A 22,122-nucleotide genomic window follows, 5' to 3' on the forward strand; every position below is an offset into this window, starting at 1 on the left:
ATATGTGATGAAAACTTCAGATGAAACTGAATCTGTCAGTTTAGGCAAATGCCTTCCTGTGTGCAGCATGTCATTTCCATATACCGGTATATAAAAGAAAATAAAAAAAGCCCAATAAAGGACACATTTTCTCTTCATTCTATCTAATTCAGAGACTTTTCCTCCAGGAACAAGCTGAGAATGTAACCGATGTATGTTTAGAACTTAAGAATGCCTTCAGTAAAATAACTCAGGATGACCTTTAGTCACCCGACAAGATAAGAAGGTTTTCTTTGCATGTTGTTTTTACAGTTGGAATAATAAAGTGTGCAGATAAAGGAGGGGTATCCTCTGGTTGGTGTGCACACACTTTGCCCCCTGGTGTGGCTCCTTATCAGCGACAGAGAGTTAGTCAGCGCGGAGCTGGCTTACCTATTACACTCCGGGTAACGCACTGAGCAAACACTGCGTCAACACGGTTTGGTGAGATGTTGGATCCTATTTGACAGCCATGGGCCAGCGAGGGTCCAAACAACCGGAGGTCCACGTCCTTCTCCTGGGCCTGGACGACGCCGGGAAGTCGACCCTCCTCTACAAGCTGAAGCACAACACGTGTGTGAGCACCGTGCCCACCGTCGGCTTCAACGTGGAAATGCTGGAGGCGCGGAAGAACGGGAAGAGCGTCGCCCTGACCGTGTGGGACGTCGGCGGCCAGGTAGGGATGCGCCAGCACTGGACGAGCTTCCACCAGGACGCGGCGGCCGTCGTGTTCGTCGTGGACAGCTCGTCGGGCACGGCGCGTCTGGAGGAGGCGCGCACGGAGCTGGAGGGCACGCTGAGGAGCGAGCAGCTGCGGGGCCGTCCGGTCGTCCTGCTCGCCAACAAGCAGGACGTGAACGGCGCGCTGAACGCCACCGAGATCCAGGAGCGGTTTCACCTGCGGAGGATGTGCTCGGACCGGGACTGGTTCGTCCAGCCTTGTTCCGCGACGACCGGGTTCGGAGTGGAAGAGGCCTTCAGACGGGTGGTCCACATGGTCAGATAGAACAGAGACATGGATGTTTTTTAAGGTTCAGTTTGGAATACTCAAAGGGAAGTCTTTCATACAATAAATAATATTTAATGAGATCAGACCTTTTTGGCAGAGTCACTTCTTTCACGCGGTTGCAAATCTTGCCAGCTACTTAAAATCGAGCGGAAGTATTAGACTCTTACGTCACTATTATCGATACCATGAAACACAAGATGCCATGAAGTCTATTACTGTGCATTAGAACCACCGCTGAGTGCCACAACAGCATCATAGCTCAGCCTTCTTTCAATTATTAAGCAGAATTTGATTCCCTCACTGAAGCATTTACAGTCAACTCTCGGCTTCGTGACTGAAAATCACCGATACAGGATCGATATCAGCGAGATAAAGAACAAAGATTAGTGCGTGCGCTCGTGAGTTGTGGGGAAACTCTTTTGGCTCTCATAATTATGCAGATATGTGTTCTGATTAAGGTGGTTTAGAGAATATTTCACTATACATCATTCCATTTTCTTACATTCCGGTGGATTAAAGAACCAAAAAGACAAAGCAAATGGATTCTTCACGACATGGCAACTCCAAAGTTCTTATTAATGGTTTATTACTTATTTATAAAGCATATGATTCATCACCATTACCAAAGCCTTGAACACAACTATTAGAAAAATGAACCAGACTCGAACTGGGAAGAAACGGAGCGTTGTAGCCTGTAATCGAGGCTGCTGAGGGCAAACAGCTTCTTCTTTTGTGCTCTCTCTGAAAGATCCATTAAACTGAAGACAGTGTCGGTTCTAAAACCCGAATTCATCCCACTGACGACCTCGTCACAGCTGGTGCCATGCTCGAGTCCCGCACCGTCTCCTCGTACGTCGGCAGGCGTTTGCATTCCTCGTACGAGGGCAGCTGCGCGGCGGGAGGAGCCGGCGCGTCCATCCAGCTGTCCGGCGTGCCGCCCTCCACGAGCGGCTCCTGTGACGTGGTGGCCGTCGGGTGTCCCACGTCGGTAGGCGGCGTGAGCTGCCTGGACCTGGAGCACAGCATCCGCTGGACGAAGTAGCCCACGGCGAAGAGCAGCAGCAGGATGAGCACGCCGGACAGCTTGCGGGTGACCATGGCGATGTTGTAGTACGTGTTGTCCACGAACTGCTTGCAACAGGTGACGGCGGTGCTGTTGCTGCCCTGCGCGCAGCACACCTGCTCGTCCCGACAGATGTCCTGTCCGCACTTCCGGATGGAGTGGACGGCGGTGCGGGCGAGGAAGCAGACGGTGAACGCCGACAGCGCTCGGCATCTGTGGAGAAGCATCGCTGCTGCTGCTTGTAAAGGGGAGGAATGATCCAGTGAAGATCGGTAACAATCAGCGATGGTTCACTGAAGCTGGAAGATGCTTCGGCTGAAACGCTGACAAAAGGTCGTCATCAACCAGCGTGAGGACAGGAACCGGGGAAAAGAAGGCAAACGAGTCCTCACTCATATATCCACCAAAGGATTCCACAGCCGAGTTCCTCTCTGCAGCATGAATATGCTAATGAGCTGGGCTTTAACTCCTGAGTAGCTTCCCAAGGAGCCCCTTGATTGATGATGCACTTAGCAGGTACATTGGCGTCGAGCAGCAAACCATAAACACGGCCGTATACTGTACGTACAACTGGATGCAAGTAAACAGGCGCCGAGCACATCGACCAGTCTGGTCTGAAGCCCAGAAATGAGATTAATCTGAAGGTGGGAGGGCGACATTAAGAGGCGGTTTCAGGACCAGGGACAGCGCTCAACACGCCCACCGAGGGCGAAGCAACGAGGGGCGCTGTCCGAGGTGCTGACACCACTAAACACAATTAAATGAGATGGCATCATTTCTATTTGCATTATTAATATTAGTGTACATTAAGGGGTCAAGGCAGGTCTTCCCCTTAAAAGGCTGCATTGGTTTGGTCCATTTAGGCTGATTGGTAGATATGATGGTGTAGTTTAAAGAGCTGCCAGCAATAGGTAACTTTTCTGAAAACTAATCTGAATAAAACTTGATTGAAATTAATCACACACCAGACTTATATGTCCTGGATGCGAGAGGCAAAGCCAACATTTTATATGGCAGCATATTCCCTCAACGTTTAATCAATAATGTGACGACATGATGAGGAGGCTGCGGGTAGTAATGGAGGGAAGTGCTCCCTAATAGCACATCTGCTTTGCTCCTCCGATCAGAATAGCTGGAATTATGTTAGATTAAACGTTACAGTGGATGTCATAAAGGATGCATTGTGTGTGTATTTGTGTTAAAAACACAACACATTCTTTTGATGTCCACTTCTGCTGCTCGGGGACAATGGCTTTTAGTGCTCGAAACTCAATGCTAATTACATTATTTTCTAAAGGGCATATCAAATTCTTGGCAGAGATACAGCGTGACGCTGGATTTTTGTAGAGATCAGATATCAAACCAAGATAAACATAATGCTGTATTTGTTTTTGAAGCCAAATTACTGTAAAATATTTATTCAGAAAGCAGAAAAATACCAGAATCAGCCAAGAGGGCCGAGAGTAAAGTTCACAGGGAAAAAATCATTTCAGACCTGATGGAATTTTGAATGACGAGATTCATCTCTGCATCCAAAATGATTTTATTTTTCTCCACTGTGTCGTCCAGAGTCTCGGGTGGTCCTGTTCTTTGGTGAAAGTACCGTTTTAGAGTCTGAAGGCTTCGTGTCCGTTCTGCTGTATGGAAGGACACTTATGGGTCCCAGATGGATCGTTTGCTCTGGAAAAAAAAAAAAAAAAAAAAAAGTGTCTCCTTCAGCTGCACTAAAACTTACAAGAACATCAAGATGCATTCAAATGTAGTTAAAGAATTTAATCCTTGATTTAAAAACCAAACTATTGTGCTTGTCAACCAAATACATACTGTGTATGTATATATATATATATATATATATATATATATATATATATATATATATATATATATATATGCTTATTGAGAACAAAATACTCTGAAACAATCTTTTAGATTTCAGCATTTAAATCAGCATTGAGGGCCAGTAAAGTTGTGATGGTTTACATTCAGGCCACGTTTATACATAGCAGGGTATTTAGAGAAACTAATATTCCCCCCCTCCGTTTTCAAAAACAACATCGTGCACACAACATCGTTTTCAAAAGTTGTCATTTACATCATCCCGCATAAATACGCCGTCGAGCGCCATTATAACGATGTCAAACCTACGGGCTGCAGTGTAGGGAGAAGGATAAAGCCATGCAAGCCAATCAGAATCCTCAGAATCAACAACAACCAATAACCGGGTGACTTCCTGTGACGCTTCAGAACCTAAAAATGTGTGCCTTCAATAGTCTTTGTGCTTCAGGCTCAAAAGCGTGGTCCAGTCTTCTAGTGATCTTCTGTACATGTGATGGAGGCATGCACAGTGCCAGTAGGGGGCGTGGTCTCAATAGCCATGCACTAAGCAGTGTGCTCTGTGCATGTGGTTGAGGAATGGCATGGATATTCAAGTGTATTTGAATGGCATCTGTTTGTTTTAGTCAAGATTATGCTACAAAATAAACTTTCCTCAGCTTTATTGAAGTCCCCTTTGAAGAGCCAACCATCAATTTGAAAAATTCCCAGTTTATTCCTATAAATTCCCATTAATTCCCATGGAAAGTTTCCACTTTTGAAAATTCCCAGAATTTTTCAACCCTAACCGGCGTTAACAGAAATCTCCACTTTGGCCTGAGTTTTTAGAAATAATCGTTTTCTGTGATAAAAAAAAATAAAAGTTTTTTGTGGAAATGAGAGGCCAAACCGCTTGGAAATATCTGCGTTTTCACTTCGTGTGAACGGGGCCTTAGGTGCTTAAGAAGATTGGGCCTTTAAATGTGATAAAAATGTAAGACATGTCCATGAAGTTAGTCTAAATCACAAAAATATTGCTCTTATATTAAAGACAATACGTTGCACTCACCTGCGTTGTCCCCCGCTCCTCTCTTCACCAACCCAGCAGAGGATTGCTGATGTTGGTGTTGGCTTCCCGGACGATATCGGATATAACTTCCGATATCGTCGGCGTGCTCGGCTCCCTTCTGGACTGAACTCTGCTGTGAGGTCTTAGACGGCCATGCTTTAGTGCTAGTTTTGGGGGCTTCTGTGGACGGAGGATCCTCCCCCCGGTGGGAGATATCGCAGCTTCTGCACACCTGGTCGTTCCCATCAACGGACCTCCATCTGGATAAAAGGAGGCAAGTTTTCAAAAATTAAGAAAACTCACTTCTGTGAAAGATGTTGCATCAGTCATAGCATATTTTATATGCCATCAGATATCAGGAGATACAACGTTACTCCTTATTTTCCTGATATTACTGCAACACCGTTGGGAGAACTGAGCGTGCATCATTAGTACCATACCTGTCCTCGATTATAGAGCAGGCTCGGTTTGGAGAGCTGGCGGTTAACACGACTGGAACAGCCTTCACGTGGCAGGTTAAGTAGATCTGGGAGAGAGTTTTTGAATAAAACTCATTCAAAAAGGTCTCGTGCATATTTAACCGAATCTAACCAAGTGTTGCACCATTTATCAATTTATAAAAGTTTGTCTAAATGCAAGTTGAAGACCAACCTGATGGCTGGATTCCTGGTAGAACCTGAAGGCCTCGAGCCGAAGCCTCAGCTTGTGGTCTTCGACTCTCCGTAGGAAATGTGAGCTGGAGTTTGTCAGGTAAGCATCAGTCAGGCATCTGTGAGGGCAGCAAAAGGAAGACGAATGTTCAAATTAAAACGTAGTAAATTATAACAATCTTGTTGGTGGGTTTTAAACTTGGTTTTGGCGCTCACCCGTAATGCTCGATGAAGTCGTATCTTAATGTGGACTCTGAATCGGGAGTTGCTGTGGCAACGCAGTGGTCCGCAAAGACTCGCAGGGGCATGTGGTTCCCGAGGACGGCAGAAACTTCAACGTGAACGGGGTCGCCCAGGAAGTAGAGATAAGACCCCCTCTCAAACTGCCAGTCATCTGGAAAGAGATCAGAATCAGAAATGTCAGTTTGTAAAACAGGCGCCTTCAGAAGAAGCTCCATCGGTGATATCTTTGAATACCGGTCATGAGTCGCAGATTGAAGCTGATCTGATCCTCTGCGGAGACGATGGAGACCGAAGGAATCCAGGTGGGCTGCAGGGGGCCGGCATCCACCGCATACCTCCTGGAAACAAACAGGTTCAGGTCCAAGACTCGGCCTTCTGAAGGTCCAAGAGGGACAAAAGCAACAATACCATCCTAAAACCAGCAGGACTTACTTTTCATAATGACATTCGACTGCAATGGTGGCTCCATCCAGTCTGAGCAAACCTTCAGGTGAAGGTTCAGGTGCGTAGACCAGCACATTGGAATAGATGATCTTGTCTCTCGTCGACTGAAAGGAACAACGTGGACTCTTTCAGAATGTATTCTAATCCTAACCCCAGGCCCCGAACACTAACCTTTGTGGGTCACAATACTTACAGAGAGTTTGGTTCCACAGTCACTCAGGTGGACCCGGAGGGTGAACTCCGCCTCACCCGAGGGAGCCGCTCCGCAGGCGCTCCCCTCACTCAGGGGGTCCGATCCGAGGCGCAGGTGTGTGCCGTCCACCTGGAGGCCCGTGTCAAACATGTCTGCCTGCACCACGACCCGCATGGAGTCCGGGTGGCAGTGGACCGCGACGGGTCGAGTCCGCGCACCGGGCTCCGCGCTGTGCTGCTGCTTCTGCTGCTTCTGTTGGCCCGCAGTCATCCGAGGCGGGACGCTACCGGGAGTCCTGCTCGGGATCACGTGTGAGTCCGTCGCTAACCGGCTCTCTGAGAGCGTGGACACTGAGACCAGGACGAGAATCCACCAAGAACAGGTTCCGTGAAAGTTGCGGTCCATCCTTGGCTCGGGTTGGTTGGGAAGGACTCCCCCTGCAACATGTGGGAATTATCCGCTCCGCACCTGTAAGTAGGCTAATCACACACACACACACACACACACGCGCGCGCGCGCACACACACCTGGGAGAGCTGATTGGCCTCTGACCCGCACTGCGCATGTCTGTTCACCATCCCCCCCCCCCCCCCCCCCCCCCCCGGACGCGTCATCACGTTGCTGCTTTTAAATGTTTCGCATTTTTAGCATTAAGTCATGAGATAAGAACGTTTTTGGTACTTTGTCTAATATAAACACGCTATAAGCGGTTCTTTCCACTAGGTGGCACTACAACCGCACATATTTTATTCTATCTCCTAATATAACCGAATTAAAGGAAGTAAATCACTTCTGCTGAATAATGTTAGTTATTAACGTGTTGTCAGTTTAGTTTAATGTGTTTGCTTCGAAGTTTATCCTAATAAAACACATTTAAACAACAAAGAGGACACTATATTGATGTAATGTGTAATTTAACAGTGTCAAATGACAAAGACCTGAAAACAGACCTGATGCTCCTTAAATTACCGTAATTACGGAGGTTGTTGGAGCTGTATGGAGCCTGAGAGGACATGATTTGTATGTTAAGTTTAAAAAAAAGAAAAAGCTATGTTACTTTTCTCCTAAAAACATGCTGAATTGAGCATCAGTCAACAGATTATAGAGCTCTTTGTAGAAAACATGCAAATACACAAATATGTTGGTCTGTTTAAAAAGCTTTGTTTTTTAGTAGATTAGTAAATACAGCAGTTTATACAACATTCCAGTGTTTTGTTAGAAATTCAGGAACAAATTATTCCCCTTATTCACCCTTTTGTATAAGACCGATTGCTGGTCATTTAGTATTTTAACATATTTTATATTCTTATGAATTAACAAAGTATTGATATTTTTTTAGCAGTATGAGAAATGCTGCTCTTTTTGTATCTCCTGTTTCAGTAAAAAAAAAAAAAAAGTTCTCTGGCCTTGTTGAACACACAGTTCTCCCTCCAGCGGCCACGAATCTCTGCTGCGATTCAACCGAACACAGAAGGGATGCAGGTTAAAACAAAAAAAGAAAAGGTATATTTCACTTTCAGTGAGGTTTTCATGAACGTGCCCTTTCAAAACATCACAAACCCCACAACAAGAAAACAGCGGAACTCAAATCAGTCCACTTAGTGGAACCAGTGAAAACATGAAAAGGCCTTTTTCTGTCATGTGATGGTTAGTAAGTGGATTATTGACACTGGGCTTTCCAGATGGCGTGTAAACAGACACCACAATGCATTCTGTGTATAATTAGTGGGGGGGAATACAGATCCAATGTCCAAAGGAAATCACATTTTAGGATTTCAGGACCACCAGAAATGAGAACTGCTCTCAATTAAAAGCAAATTTAAATTTCCCTGTAAACCCTATTGTTGTTTTGTGGCTGCATTATTAACCGACTGTCACTGTATGAAGAGGGAAAAATCAAAGAGATTAGATCATCCCAAAAAATAAAAGTGAAAATAAACGGTGAATAAATGAATACAAGTCAGCAGGATTCATGCAGGATTCATATTTATTTGGTGATTCTCAGAACCAAGTGAATAAATTAAATGAACAATAAATAGTTGAAATAATATCGGCGTTAATAAATAGCATGTAAATGCACTTTAAAAAAAAAAGTACTTACATCATCTCAGTGTCAAATATAAGTTACGAGACTTCATTAAAATAATAAATATGTGCTGTTAAAAAGTCACAAAGAGTGTTTTCTAGGTGATTTTGAACGTAGCGCGTTCCAGTGTGTGTTACTGTTACGTGGATTGTATATTATGGCTCATTAGTGTGATCTCCAGAGTTCATGAAGGACAGGGCTCGGTTGATTGTGATGCTGCGGAGCTGGAAGCCCTGCAGCACTTTGCAGAGGCTCAGCCTTTCATCGTAGGTGCTCGGACGCTCCTTCAAGAAACACATAGGGATTATGAAATTATTAGTTTCATTATAAAAGAATAAAAGAAGTTTAGCTTTGGAATTAATCTTTGATTCCTTGACATTCAATCAAATCTGAAATCGTGGTGTTGTCGTGCATTTAAAGATCCCTTACCTCCTTTGCAGCCAGTTTTGTTGGCAGAGTCCACATGAAGCAGTTCTGTGGAGAGCAGTATTGTGTTATTTTTTAAGTGTTTAGTTACACGGTGATCTCTGAATTCTGTCGGCGTTGTGTGTAAATATGATTCACCTCCATGAGCTCTCGCAGGCTGAGCACCGTGGGGGCGAGGGATGTGTCCGGGTCGGGCTGAGCAGCGAGAAACGAGTAGTAGTGATGCAGATCCTCCCCGATGCTCGTCAGACACGAGTCCTGGATGGAGGGCAGAGGCAGTCGTCATGACAACGTAGACGGATTCACTCTTCTATCACGATATAGGCGACTTCATGTCTCAACAGTGTATCACCATAAAGCATGCCTTCTAGTAATTTATCATTTAATTATTGCAAAAACAATGAGATTTTCTGAAAAATAGTAAGTTTGTGTGTGTTTTGATCAATTTAGAAGATTCTGTATAATCCATCCGTTAATTATCAGTGGCAGCGTATATCACAGGGCTTTATTTTTTATCATGATATTTGATTTGATCACGACATTCTTTTCTTTCTTTTGACAGTAAATACATTAAATTAAAAGTTTATTATTGAGGTATTTTTTAAAGGTGGTGTTTTACTCTACGACTTTATATTCAGAGGTGTTTCTATTTTTTGGTTGCTCCTATTTACATACAGTCTATCAGAAATACCTCTTAATAATAATAATAATAATAATAATAATAATAATAATAATAATAATAATAATAATAATAATAAAAATGATTTGAATTATATCTTCAGATCAGATTGCATTAGATATTACCATGTCCCGAATGAAGTGGACACCGGTTGTACATATAAATTCAGCAGAATACAGTTGCTGAAAATGTGTCAAATATTGTTTCTATCTAATGTCTACATTTGACAGAAATAACTTTAGGCTTTTGTAATTAAAGTAGAAATATTAAGACAACTTACCTGATCAAATTTGGACTTAGCGACTCCTGAGCATGTTGATTCCTGTGAGACATTTTTAAGTTTATAGGGGTGAATAGAGTTGAAATGATTTCATTATTTTTCATTTCAGCATTTTGACATGTCTCAAATGATATAAAAAGGCAATAAATAAATCAGAATTCTGTACCTTTGGTGCACACACAGATGGAGTGTTGGTCGTCGTGTGCAGCTCCACGCTCTGCTTGGTGCAGTCGATCCCACTGAACAGGTTGTTCTGGAAAACACGTTGAATGATCCATCAATAAATCAAAGTCACACGAAAGTGCAGAAACGAGATCTTCACGAAGTCCACACCTGCGTGAGCGTCTGGGTGATGTTCTGTAGAAGGGTGTGTGCGTATGAAACACAGGAGTCGGTCACCGGCCCTTTCCCCAGGACCGGCACGGCCCGGCTGACCTGAGACCAGCTGAGCACCAGGAGCACCAGCGTGGGAACAACGTCTGACACAAAGAGGAGAAAATACAGTCAAAATCTAAGTGTGTTTGCATATCAATCCAGGGAAGATGATACTCACAGAGCTTGAGGAGAGGCATCTTGGACCAGACTTCAGACTCTTTGGTTTAACTGACTGAACTCGGACTAAACTAAGTGTTTTATAGCCGGCCGAGGCAGGGGTTTCCCTCCCGAACCGGCGCACTCACACCTAACTGCAAATTGAAAGTGACCAGCCGAGGCTGTGTCATTTTCTTTCCCCCATATGGCCAAATGCTTCGGTGAAACTGGAATTAACACAAGCATTGATGAGTAATACAACTGTTCATTGTTGACATGTCAAGAGTGAAAGCAGTGTGTTGTATGCTGCAGTTCAGGAATAACATGCGTCTGATACACCTGTGGAGCCCAGGAGATCAATAATCACTGAAAACACATCTCATTCAAAAGACAATTTATCAATTAACTATTATCTTGTATGACGGGATAGAAGAAAATATAAATAGATATAGTTTTCTAATAAAAATACCTTTTTATTAGATAACTATATGTTTACAGTGATAATAAAGTATGTACTGTATGTATAAAATAATATAATAGTTATATTATTATTTTGTTCAATAATCAGAAACAAGAATGTCGTATGTGGTCCATGTATGTAAAAAATTGTGATTTCTAGTGATATATATATATATATATATATATATATATATATATATATACAGTATATATACATATATATATATAATATATATTTATTGTTTTACTTTAACAGGATTATTTGTCATCAGTGTTAAATATTTACTCAATATTTATTGAGTCTTGTAGTTCCAGTGTGTTGAACTGGATAAAACATGTTAATTAAAAATGTGACTGTTTCAGTTAATAATAATAATATATATATTTTTAAAGAACTCAAACCAGAATGTAAGTTATTTGTTCCATGTATGTTTAAAATGTAAAACAAATATTGTTGTACTTTAATGAGTTTATTCAACCTCAATTTTAAAAATGTGATTTACAAATAATTAAAAAAATTTAGAAATACGGTTAAAAATGTTAATTCTAGAAAATGTGTTTGAGTGACTTCATAATAATCTGTAGCGGTTCATTTGGATCCACTGACTACGTAACAGTTTATTTCTGTTCTCACAGTCGAGAGTTGTTCCCCTTTTGCTCGCGGTAACCCTCCACAAAACTCAGTTACATAAGTGTCAACACAAAGAGTCACCGAGGAGAGGAACTACGCCCACTCCACCGTTCTTGCAGCTCCGTCACCCGATAAAGTGAATGAGAATCGGACTCACCGTTCCCCAGGGTCTCTCCACGAAACGATTTCGAGGTCTTTGGTTTTTACAACGAAAAAGATAAAAGGTCAAAAACCTGCAGATGAAAATTCAGTTCGACTCTCATGGAAACCACAAAGTTCACACACTTGACACATTTATTACCAGAGGTGTTTTTGATTTAAACAATCAATATACAGTATGTTAATCAATGAAGCGTATAATAAAAAAAACAACTTGTGTTAAATAACATTCTTAAAAAGCTGAGAGTGAAAACACTTAAACACGACAATCACCCTTTTTAATAAAGTGTCTCTTAACATTTACACACAGTGTGTCCATAAACCCTCTGAACAGATAAAATAGATGTTTAACCTGTGATTTAATCATATATTTATTTATTTATGTTCCCTTTCTTTAGCATTAGTTTGCATATTTTATATTCAGGGGGCTGGCATGCCTTCACTTCTGCTTCGTCTATTCATGTATTAGAATCTTTTCTCGTCACTTCTGTGGATCCAACCGAGTCCATGAAATACAAACGTGTTCAAAATGTTCTAAATGCATCTTTTAAAGAAGGCGGGGGTGAAGCTGTGACGGCGAGTGTTCCTCCCGGAGTAGGAGTGTTGGTGGATGAACGTGAGCAGCATGGATGTGCTCCCTTGTGAACGTGGTGATGAACGGATCCTCGGGATTATTAAAGAGCACAAAGCAAAGTGCAGTCAGGTGTGAACGGAGAAGCTCAGACGAGGGAGAATCAAGGCGTGCAGGCGCTCCGTCCCATAATTAAGATACGCGAGTGCGCCGTGACAAAATGGTGAAGGGTTTAAATCTGGGGGTTAAGTGAGAGGATTCCCCTTAATTCTATAAAACATGGCAGGATTAATCGTGCTGAGTGGGAGTGAAAACACCTTCACAAGCTCAACTGGGTCCAGCTTCCTTTGAGACGACCTCCGACCTTTCCCGAGTACTTCCCGCGGAAGGGATTGGTGTTGTGTGTTAATATTACAGCGTGTGTGGAGAGGATTCATGTCTCCAGAGACAGTCGATGGAGTTTCATTATAACAATGGTGACGGTCCATGGAAGCGAGAGGTCGACGGCGTGCAGACGGACACACGTGGAGACTGGCGGCGGTGGCGGCGGCGGCGGGGGGAGGTCGGGAGGAAGGGGGAGGGGTTTATTTAGAGAGAGCTTTATCTGCCTGGTGCCGCTGGTGGCTGTGAGCGTGCCTGTCACGGTAAAACAAAGAAAAGACAGACAGGATGTTAGAGCAGCAACAGGGCCGTCATTTAAGGGGGCGATATATATATATAATTATATATTTATATATATATATATATACAGTATATAAACACCTGGTGAGGTCCTCGATGTCCACCAGCATGGCGTCCTGCTCCACGTGCAGCTCGTCTCTCATCAGCAGCAGCTGCACCAGCTCCTCGTTGAGACCTGAACCAGATCACAGACAGTTTGAAGGCGTGGTCGAAGGTGGGGCTGGGATTGGTTGTCATGGCGTTAAGAGACCAGAGGTCTTCTTCAGGCCAAGGACCCCCCCAAGGTTGATAGAGACCCGCTGGAGGGACCCCCTATCACATATCGTATAGAGTTGTGTTCCTTATTAAACCGGCCAGTAATAATGTGTAGAGTCGTGTATAACAGTACTTTGTAATGATGGATGTATACAATGCTAAGCCGTTAAAATAATAATTCATATTTTAATTCTATTTTGGCATTTCTCAACATATTATAAAACAAACGGGGAGATTTATATGTGCTTATTATAGGTTGTATTCATGTTCAGGTGTATTTTTGGACATATTGGTCCCCCCTTGTTGAAGATCTCTGATTTAGACCAACATACGATCATTTAACACAGTTATTATTTTGTTTTTCTGGATATGTAATTAAAATATCACATGTGGGGAAGAAGGTCTGTGGCCTTTTATTGAAAACTTCCAAACCAGTGCTACTTTTCTTAAAATCTGACATAATAAAGGTCATTTTTCTCTCATAGTTTCTCTAACTTACAGTCTGGGAGGACGGGGATGTGTGTACTTGTACTCACTCTGAATCTGGGAGTGTAAGTCATTTGTGATGACCTGCAGCTGTCCGAGGCTCATGTCCCTCATGTCCCCTCGCCTCAGGTTCCTCTTCAACAAGCCCTCGCTGATGTGGGGCAGATGGGGAAGCTGTTACGTAAAAACACACATACGCAGGATAATCACCGCATGTCAGAAATAGTTATTCACGGTTTATGAAAGTCAGCAGGATTTATGTGTCTATCTGGATTTCCAAAACCTCAAAAACCGCCTCTCTTTTGTTCCACAGCGTCAGGGATTTTCTGCTCACACACTTCCAATTATAAAAAACTGACCTTCTATTCAGGCAACACGAGTCCCTGATGTCACTTTAATAGTGTTTCCTGTAACAGCAGGTTATAGTAAGTCGGTCTGGTTTTACTATTATTTTCACACAGACACACACACACACACACACTGACCAAGTCAGCCACAGGGGAGCGTCTGTGCAGCAGGATCTGCCTCTCCACCTCCACCTGCATGCGGGCCATGGGTCGAGCCAGCGCCAGCGCCACCCGGGCCTCCTCCTGCAGCCTCCGCTGGACCCGCCAGAACCCCCCACAGTCATCCAACGGGTCCGAGTCCTCCTCTGCCGTGTCCCGGTCCGATAACGACGAGCTCTGCTTGCTCTGGGGGGAGGAAGATGGTGCAAGTGATGTCACCATGTAACTCCTTCCAAAGAGCAGTGTAGAGTAGAGAAACACACACACACACACACACACACACACACACACACACACACACAGAGAGTAAGCAGTGTGCGTACCAGGGGGGACAGCGGCGTGTCCAGGCTGGTCTCGGTCCGGCTGTCCTCGGCATCGCTGTCTTTGTCGCTGCTGCTGTCGTTCACGAAACACACCTGCAGGTTCACGCTGCTCTGCAGCCTGATGGGAGAAACGGGGAGAAAAGAAACGTCCACCTTTAGAGCGAGACGCTGGAAATGTCTCGGGATTAAACCTGCAGACATTTATCGTGCTGCTGTTGACCTGAGAGAAGTCACAACAGTCTCAACAAGATGGGATTTTACAGAACTGTGCTTGTGCAGTTATGAAGAGGGGACTGGAAATGTGTGGCAGGAGGATTTCTATAAGAGGCAGTAATTGTAATTTCCCAAAAAAAAAGCAAAATCCTAAAGTGCAGCAGCTCTCCTGGACTGTTGGATCCGCTGGACGGTTTCATGCCAGAAACAGGAAGAGCGTTGCCGTGAATAAGAGGGTTTGATTGGATAACGACATGGATGGCAGTAATGTTAACATTCTTTCTATTCATGTTAAGTTGTATGAGTGTTTTTTGCTGACCTACTGCTGCTGTGTCAAAATAATTTCCCAGTCTGGGATTAATAAAGTTATTCTATTCTATTCTAATTAAATGTTATAATAAAGATGTGCCTCCATCCCGTCCTGTTTCAACACAAATACATAAATAGTTTGAGGGAAAAAACTGGATTGGCCTGTAAAACCCCAAACCGCATCCAGCATCTTCAGCTTCAGGCTGAACCGGAGCGTCGACTCTAAGTCTGACCGACCGGACCTCACCGATGCTCTTGGAGCCGATCAGAGAAAAAACATCTTGAACTGAAGATTCTAAAGCAGCATATCAACGCCCATGCTTATGTGAATGATATGTTACAGTGTCTGCATACTTTTGGCCATGAGGTGCACCGTGATGTCACAGTCTTGGTGACTCAACCAAGTAGGAACCAAAGCAAATGAAAGCCTTTAATGAAACGGCCTTACGCAGCAGCAGCGGCACCTCGACCTCAGCGTTTCCAAGAACTCTGATCACTCGCTTGCTTCCAGATGATGATGCTCATGATGAAAGAACCTAACGTTCCCCTCACACCGGGATCAGAACAATGACCTACACAGCAAACAACAAACCGGACACAGAGCTGCTGGAATTTCCACCCCAAACTTTAACTCCGTAAGGTGCACCCTCACCTCCACCAGAGGTCATGTGACTCCCCAGTTCCACCTATCACAGCTGCAGACTTATATCAGGCACCACTTCTTCTTTCAGGACTATCGGGCCGCAGGCTGAGCTGCACTTCCTCAAACGGCAGCCGGGCAGAAAGGTTTGGTGTGAACGCCCCCACTCATGAAAACGTGGTGGTCAGCGCTGCCATGGAAAGAAAGCAGCGTTGTGTTGTTTGGCATAACCAGCTTGTGTGTGATGTAATGCAACCTTCTTCTTTTTTTCCCATTGCGTATGCGTGCAAGTTTTCAAAACCTCAGTTACAAATGTGAAATATCAACTTGGTGGGGAATTGTTTCCTCTGTCTAATCTATTACGGCATCGCTGCATGCTCGCTCCGTCCTGCTCTCGTTGGCTCGACTTTTCTTTTATTAGATTGTATCATTTTACCCGTCTTCTGTAACGGTTGGAATTTTTTTAATTTTTTTTGCAGCGAATTCAATCAATGTGCACCAACCCAGAGAAAAAATTAATTAGAGTTTTTAGAGTTTAAGATACAAAAACGTATAAAGTAAAGAAAAAAAAAGAAAAAAAACGGAGCCAAGAGAGGGGGGGGCAAAAAAATGGCAAATTTGCGAGTTTATTACGATGCTAACAACCTCGTCTATGCTAGCTAACTTCCCATGAATGTACATTTATTTTTCTAATTAATACATGACATCATGTGACAACGCCTCGTTAAGGTCCTTTGGGTGATGATGTTGATGCTTATTGTTGGGTTTATTTATATGAAGACAAAATGTCATCTTATGGGTGTTTTATTGATCGGGGCGGTTGGGCTAAGATGCTAGCAGTAGCTTTCACTTGTTGTCATAGCAATGGCAAACATCTGGTGTTAGCGGAACCAAGCAACTTGTCAAATAAAAAAATAAAAAAATAAATAAAAATAAAGCTTGAAGGGAATACTAATGCAAAGTTATGTAAACTAAATTAAGAAATCAAATTATTATTATTATTAATTTTTGTAGCAGTTGGTGACACAATTTTCAATATATTTAGATTCAGATTTTGTCATTTGATTGATGCAGTTAATTGTTGGGTCTGACGTGGACTTTCTGGGAAACCTCGTTCTGTCTGTTGTGAGAATCCCTTGTTCTAGTGTCACATAAAAACAGACACGGGGTCAGATCTACTTATTTACTCAACCCACTTTTATTGCACAATCATGGGTCACATGACTCAGTTTCTAAACGGACTTCCACTAAGGACCCGCTGTCATTTACTGTTATAGGCACTCGACTCGTGACTACGTGCCAACCAGTGACGTTGTTCGCCTATTTCAGGAAGGCTGGAGCCTCAATTGTTGTTGTTTTTAGAATTATAGCATCATAGTCTGTAGAAAGAATATACTTTAGAAAGAAGCATTTCTGTAAACGCCTATTTGTCTTTTTGTTTACAGACACTCTCCTCATTTTGCTGGAATAAATACAGAAGACATACATACAAAATGCAGTTATTTGGGTAAAGTTCATATTTATGTTGTCAGATTTCACTGTGACCTTTAAGAATCAGGCTCGGTTTATTCCACTGTATATATATCTATATATATATATATATCTAAAAGTTAACATGACAGTAACTCTTGTTCAACAGAAGAGAAAGGAAGAACACTTAACTTGTTACTAGCTGTCTTTAAATCCTAGAAAAGAAAAATCTTGGCTGTTAAATAACTGCTTGTATATGTAGAGTTGTTACAGTTGCTACAAACGATGATATAACAATGAAGTTTTTATATTCTGGCTTTAAAATAGATTGAACAGACGATCACTGATTAATTCAATCCTCCGTTTTCTCTGCCCTCCGTCCAAGAATACATTCTGGGAGAAACATCTAAAGATCTGAAGTGTCAGCTGTCAGAAGCTAAAAAACACACAAATATCGGAGCCAGCCTTCAAAAGGCTTCATTGATCATCACACACACACACACACACACACACACACACACACACACACACACACACTTCAAACCCACCGGGAGGACAGGCCGTTCTTGCTGCAGCTGGTGTAGATGACTGGCTCGTCGTCATAGAAACTGCCAAGGGCAAGTTTCTGCCTGATGGACTCCCTCTCATTCCTCTGGGCCTGCAAGAGAAAAGACAAACATACGTGAATATAAAGATTATTAATAATAATACTAATAGTGCTGCTGCTGTAGTTCCATCTCTGCCTTGAGGAGAAGAAAAATCAAGACTATGAATTCGAGGAGGAGGAGGAGGAGGAGGAGGAGGAGGAGGAGGAGGGACAAATGTGGATTATTGAGAGAACGGTAGAGGGTAAGAATGTAGCGAACGCATGTAATCCAATGTCCTCCCTTTCATTCACACATCCAGTTCTCACATAGGACGCCATCATTATTGCTATCGAAGCTAAGCTAACATATAAAATCAGTTCTTTGGCAGATTCAGGTGGTCTGATTTTCCTCCTCCTCAACTAAATCTGGACTATAATGGATGGAAGACATCAGGTCTTCCTTTGCTCACGTGTCCATCGACAGTCCATCATCCAGTGATGAGTGACTGATCGTCTCCTCCTTTAGGTTTCATTCAGAGGAAGGGGTTTGGTTTTACTTAGATTCTCAGCATCTTCCTGTTCCTCCTTATTCTTTATTATTTATCATCTTCACTTTATCTCAGCTCCCAGCGTGCAGCAGCATTTACATCTCATTTCTCATTTTGTTAGCGCCGATTGTTTCCTGTTCTGACACCATGGGGAAAGCATATGTTTATTATACCCTATATGTGTGTGTGTGTGTGTGTGTGTGTGTGTGTTACAAGCCATTGAATAACACCTATGTGTCGGTGCTCTCTCTCTAAACAACCGGCCCAACATAAACACCCTCTCTCTCTCTTTTTTTCCCGTGACGCACCATTAAATGAATCTTCTGGTATAAGAGCATAAATCACACACGCACACACACACACACACACACACACACACACACACACACACACACACACACACACACACACACACACACACACACACACACACACACACACACACACACACACAGCCTCCTGCTCATCTACTGTACTTCAGACAACCGGTGCAGATGTCTTCCTTACCAGCAGACTACACACACACACACACACACACACACACACACACACACACACACACACACACACACACACACACGCCTCCCAAGGAAGCGTCTCACGGTCGCTGTAGATGATGTAGAAAGCCTTCAGAAAGCCTCCCTTACAGGGAGAGATGAAATGATTTCACACTTTGCTGCACACACACACACACACACACACACACACACACACACACACACACACACACACACACACACACACACACACACACACACACACACACACACACACACACACACACACACACACACCTCCCAAGGAAGCGTCTCACGGTCGCTGTAGATGATGTAGAAAGCCTTCAGAAAGCCTCCCTTACAGGGAGAGATGAAATGATTTCACACTTTGCTGCACACACACACACACACACACGCTCATCCATTATGGCTGATTCGTCTACAGCAGGCTCTCCTGTGATGGATCCCGTATTTAACGCCGTCAGAATCCCACAGACACGAACCAAAAACCCAAATCCACACACCTGGTAAACGCGTTTCTCCTGGTGCACCATCCTTCATCGTATGAAACAGCCGCCCTGCCCTTCTCTACACTGCAGTGAAGCTACACCCAGGAGACCCTTCATATACTGCAGCTCCCGTTCAGGAGAGCAGGCGAGGGAGGAGAGAGCCAGGGAGGGGAGGGGGGAGGCAGCAGAGAGAGGAGGGAGGGGAGGAAAGAGTGGGAAGAGACGGAGGAGAGAGGGAGGGGGAGACAGAGCTCCAGATCGGCTATCTGCTCCTCCATCTTCCTCCCTTTGCTTTCTTTCTCCTCTTCATCTTTCCTTTCTGCTAGAAATGTGCATCCTGATATAAACCTTCTACATTTAGAGACATAAGGACACTCGATTGGTTGAATACAGCCTGATAAATGCTGGGAAACAAAGCCATTGAAAATAAAGGCTGATCAATAAGATCTCTGATAAACGTCACTTTTCAGCGTCGTCCTCGTTGACTCGTAAACGAGTCACAGATTCACGTGTGATGAGCTGTAAGACGAGACGAGGAAGCTGCGTGGAAACACACACACACACACACACACACACAGTTAGTTCCCATAGTGCTGTGTCACAATGCAGCAGCGTAACGTTCTGAGTCATCTTTCATCCTCCAAACCAAAAAAAGCCTTTTCCTGGTCCACTCATTTCTCTAAGGGGAACGTAAACATCATCATAATCACATCTACATGCATAGAAACCAAATATTATTCATATCCTTAGACTGCACATGTTGTGATGCACATCTTTTCATCTTTGAATGCATTTGAAAGTGCTTTTCTGTGATTCTGAGAAGTAACTTGTAGAAACAGCGTGACTTTTGCTGAGGATGCTTCGTCAGCACAAATGGACTCTTGGATGTCTCGGATGGAAAGAGAGAGGAAGACTCACAGAGATGCTGGTTCGCCCTCCACTGTAACAGTCCTCCTCTGCCTGCGGTGAGAAGGTATCCTGAATCTCTTCGGCCCAACTGTGGCTGTTCACCATGCAGCCTCTTCTTCCTCCCTGGCTGCGTGCGTCACAGTCGTCCTCCCACCACTGGCCTGCCGTGGCCTTTCCCGTGAACGCCTCTCCCTCCTCTTCCTCGTCCATGTCCACATCATAATCCTCCATACAGACCAAGTGGAACGGTGAGAGGGTGGAGCAAACGTCAGGGTCGGGGGGGGGGAGGGGGACTAAGTGCCCCGGCTGGACTGGAGGTGGAGCACAGATCTCTCACTGACCGGCTGTGTAAATCTCTCTAATAGCCATGGTATCGTTCCTGTGAACAAACAGACACAAACAAAGAGATTAATAGGATTGCAGCATGGCTTGGGCTTTAAATTAATAATAATAATAAGACAAATGCAGAATACAAAATAAATTATATTTCCCATGTGGATTTATCCCAGAAATTAGTCTGTATATGAACAGAAGTCCAGAAGATAAAATGCATAAATTTTAGCATTTTATCTTTGCCGTTATCACTGCTAAGGATGCTCTTATAATTTTGCTTTCACTTTGTTTCTTTTTGACTGTAAATATGCTTCCCCCTCCAAGATGTGCAAATAATGATTGAATAAATAAATTTAAAAAAATGTATCACAAAAAAATAAAATGCTAAAGAAATGACCACAAACAGTGGTAATGCCTTACATGAGAACTCCCAATCACTGGTCAAATAAAAATCCAAACATATATATATGCTGTGCAGAGGACTCACCTTCAATTCTGAAGATATTTTTGATAAAATGTAATAAAGCAGCAATCATAACAAAACAGAGATAAGCACAGTGTTGCATAAAAGATGAATAGCTTCTTCCATGCTGGACGGAGACGAGTTTGATGAGCGCCAAAGGATGCAACGCAGGATTTATCGTTCCTCGACAGAACCGGTGTGATTTCTGGTCATATGAGCAGCGTAACATTTAAGGATTGTGGTAAACGAAGAGGGGAAAAACCCATCCAGACGCACATCCATTGCTTTCAGTCCAGCATCACACGTCCGGTAGATTCGGCGATGTGTGTAGATGTGTCGTCACAGGGAGCTCCGGAGGAGAGAGCGCCATGTGGAAATATATAGGAAGAGACAGAATGGGGTGTGTGTGTGTGTGTGTGTGTGCGCGTGCTGTAGGAGTGTGTATAGTCATGAGGGAATGTCATAGAAGATTTACAGAAGGCAAAGATTGGAAAAAGACAAATGTATGACTTTTTAACTCGAACCTCTATCCCACAAAGTTGCTCCTGATGTCCAGGCTGATCAGGTTCAAACGGTCCTGCTTTGGCAGAGGAGCAGGGACATAACCGAGTTGGGATATAGATAGATCTATATACATATATCTATATCAAGAGAGATCATATAAAAATTCAGAGAAAAAAAAGTTGCAAATTTGCTGCTTTATAAAGTTGCAGAGTTAGCATCTTAGCCCACTAGCCACCGCTAGCATCTTACCCCAAACACCCAATCAATAAACACCCATAAGACGACAATTTGGCCTCATAAAGAAAACAAGCATCAACATCACCTTAAGGACCTTTGTCTATTGTCACACATGGGATGATTCATTAGAAAAATAAATGTACGTTCATGGGAAGTTAGCTAGCATAAATGCCCGTTAAAATAGTGTAAAGCTGTGACTTTCTGTGAAATATTGCCCCCCCCCCCCCCATCTATGCCATCCTAGAATTGTATGCAGTGCTAGATAATTTTTGGACGATGTGCTGCACTGCTCCCCCCCCCCAAAAAAACAAAAAACAAAAAGTGAACTGT

The 22,122-nt window shown here is 43.4% G+C and overlaps 5 protein-coding genes across 6 annotated transcripts; 1 reads left to right on the forward strand and 4 right to left on the reverse strand.

The window, feature by feature from the left end:
- The first annotated feature begins 239 nt into the window (after window positions 1-239).
- arl14 (ADP-ribosylation factor-like 14) lies at window positions 240-1,062 on the forward strand. The gene has a single exon (XM_084007443.1). The coding sequence runs from the start codon at window positions 491-493 to the stop codon at window positions 1,022-1,024; it is 534 nt and encodes a 177-aa protein (XP_083863569.1). The 5' UTR covers window positions 240-490; the 3' UTR covers window positions 1,025-1,062.
- A 564-nt stretch (window positions 1,063-1,626) lies between these two features.
- Window positions 1,627-2,666, reverse strand: LOC311011901 (putative membrane protein C3orf80 homolog). Its single transcript, XM_084007095.1, has one exon. It carries the CDS (start codon window positions 2,315-2,317, stop codon window positions 1,817-1,819), a length of 501 nt encoding a protein of 166 aa, XP_083863221.1. The 5' UTR covers window positions 2,318-2,666; the 3' UTR covers window positions 1,627-1,816.
- Window positions 2,667-2,723: 57 nt separating this feature from the next.
- On the reverse strand, window positions 2,724-6,966 carry zp3b (zona pellucida glycoprotein 3b; the record flags this gene model as incomplete). Its single annotated transcript, XM_084006908.1, has 8 exons — window positions 6,502-6,966; window positions 6,297-6,412; window positions 6,099-6,202; window positions 5,838-6,015; window positions 5,623-5,740; window positions 5,412-5,497; window positions 4,972-5,231; window positions 2,724-2,728 (listed from the first exon to the last, which is right to left on the reverse strand). The coding sequence occupies exons 1-8, from the start codon at window positions 6,904-6,906 to the stop codon at window positions 2,724-2,726; spliced, it is 1,272 nt and encodes a 423-aa protein (XP_083863034.1). The 5' UTR covers window positions 6,907-6,966.
- Window positions 6,967-8,742: 1,776 nt separating this feature from the next.
- On the reverse strand, window positions 8,743-10,544 carry LOC311011781 (interleukin-12 subunit alpha-like; the record flags this gene model as incomplete). Its single annotated transcript, XM_084006909.1, has 7 exons — window positions 8,743-8,871; window positions 9,017-9,061; window positions 9,152-9,271; window positions 9,973-10,014; window positions 10,139-10,225; window positions 10,306-10,451; window positions 10,526-10,544. The coding sequence occupies 7 exons, from the start codon at window positions 10,542-10,544 to the stop codon at window positions 8,743-8,745; spliced, it is 588 nt and encodes a 195-aa protein (XP_083863035.1).
- Window positions 10,545-11,893: 1,349 nt separating this feature from the next.
- LOC311012170 (schwannomin-interacting protein 1-like) lies at window positions 11,894-20,480 on the reverse strand. 2 transcript variants are annotated; one of them, XM_084007512.1, is made up of 7 exons: window positions 20,265-20,480; window positions 17,755-17,864; window positions 14,575-14,692; window positions 14,231-14,437; window positions 13,796-13,919; window positions 13,086-13,179; window positions 11,894-12,959 (listed from the first exon to the last, which is right to left on the reverse strand). In XM_084007512.1, the coding sequence occupies exons 1-7, from the start codon at window positions 20,463-20,465 to the stop codon at window positions 12,908-12,910; spliced, it is 906 nt and encodes a 301-aa protein (XP_083863638.1). In that variant the 5' UTR covers window positions 20,466-20,480; the 3' UTR covers window positions 11,894-12,907. The 2 variants fall into 2 exon arrangements, with proteins under 2 accessions (XP_083863638.1, XP_083863639.1); XM_084007513.1 differs by lacking the exon at window positions 20,265-20,480 and adding an exon at window positions 19,362-19,510 and having other exon boundaries at window positions 11,898-12,959.
- Between the last annotated feature and the right edge of the window lie 1,642 nt (window positions 20,481-22,122).

The sequence above is a fragment of the Eutrigla gurnardus genome (assembly GCF_963514095.1).
Source record: "Eutrigla gurnardus genome assembly, chromosome: 4".
Lineage (NCBI taxonomy): Eukaryota > Metazoa > Chordata > Actinopteri > Perciformes > Triglidae > Eutrigla > Eutrigla gurnardus.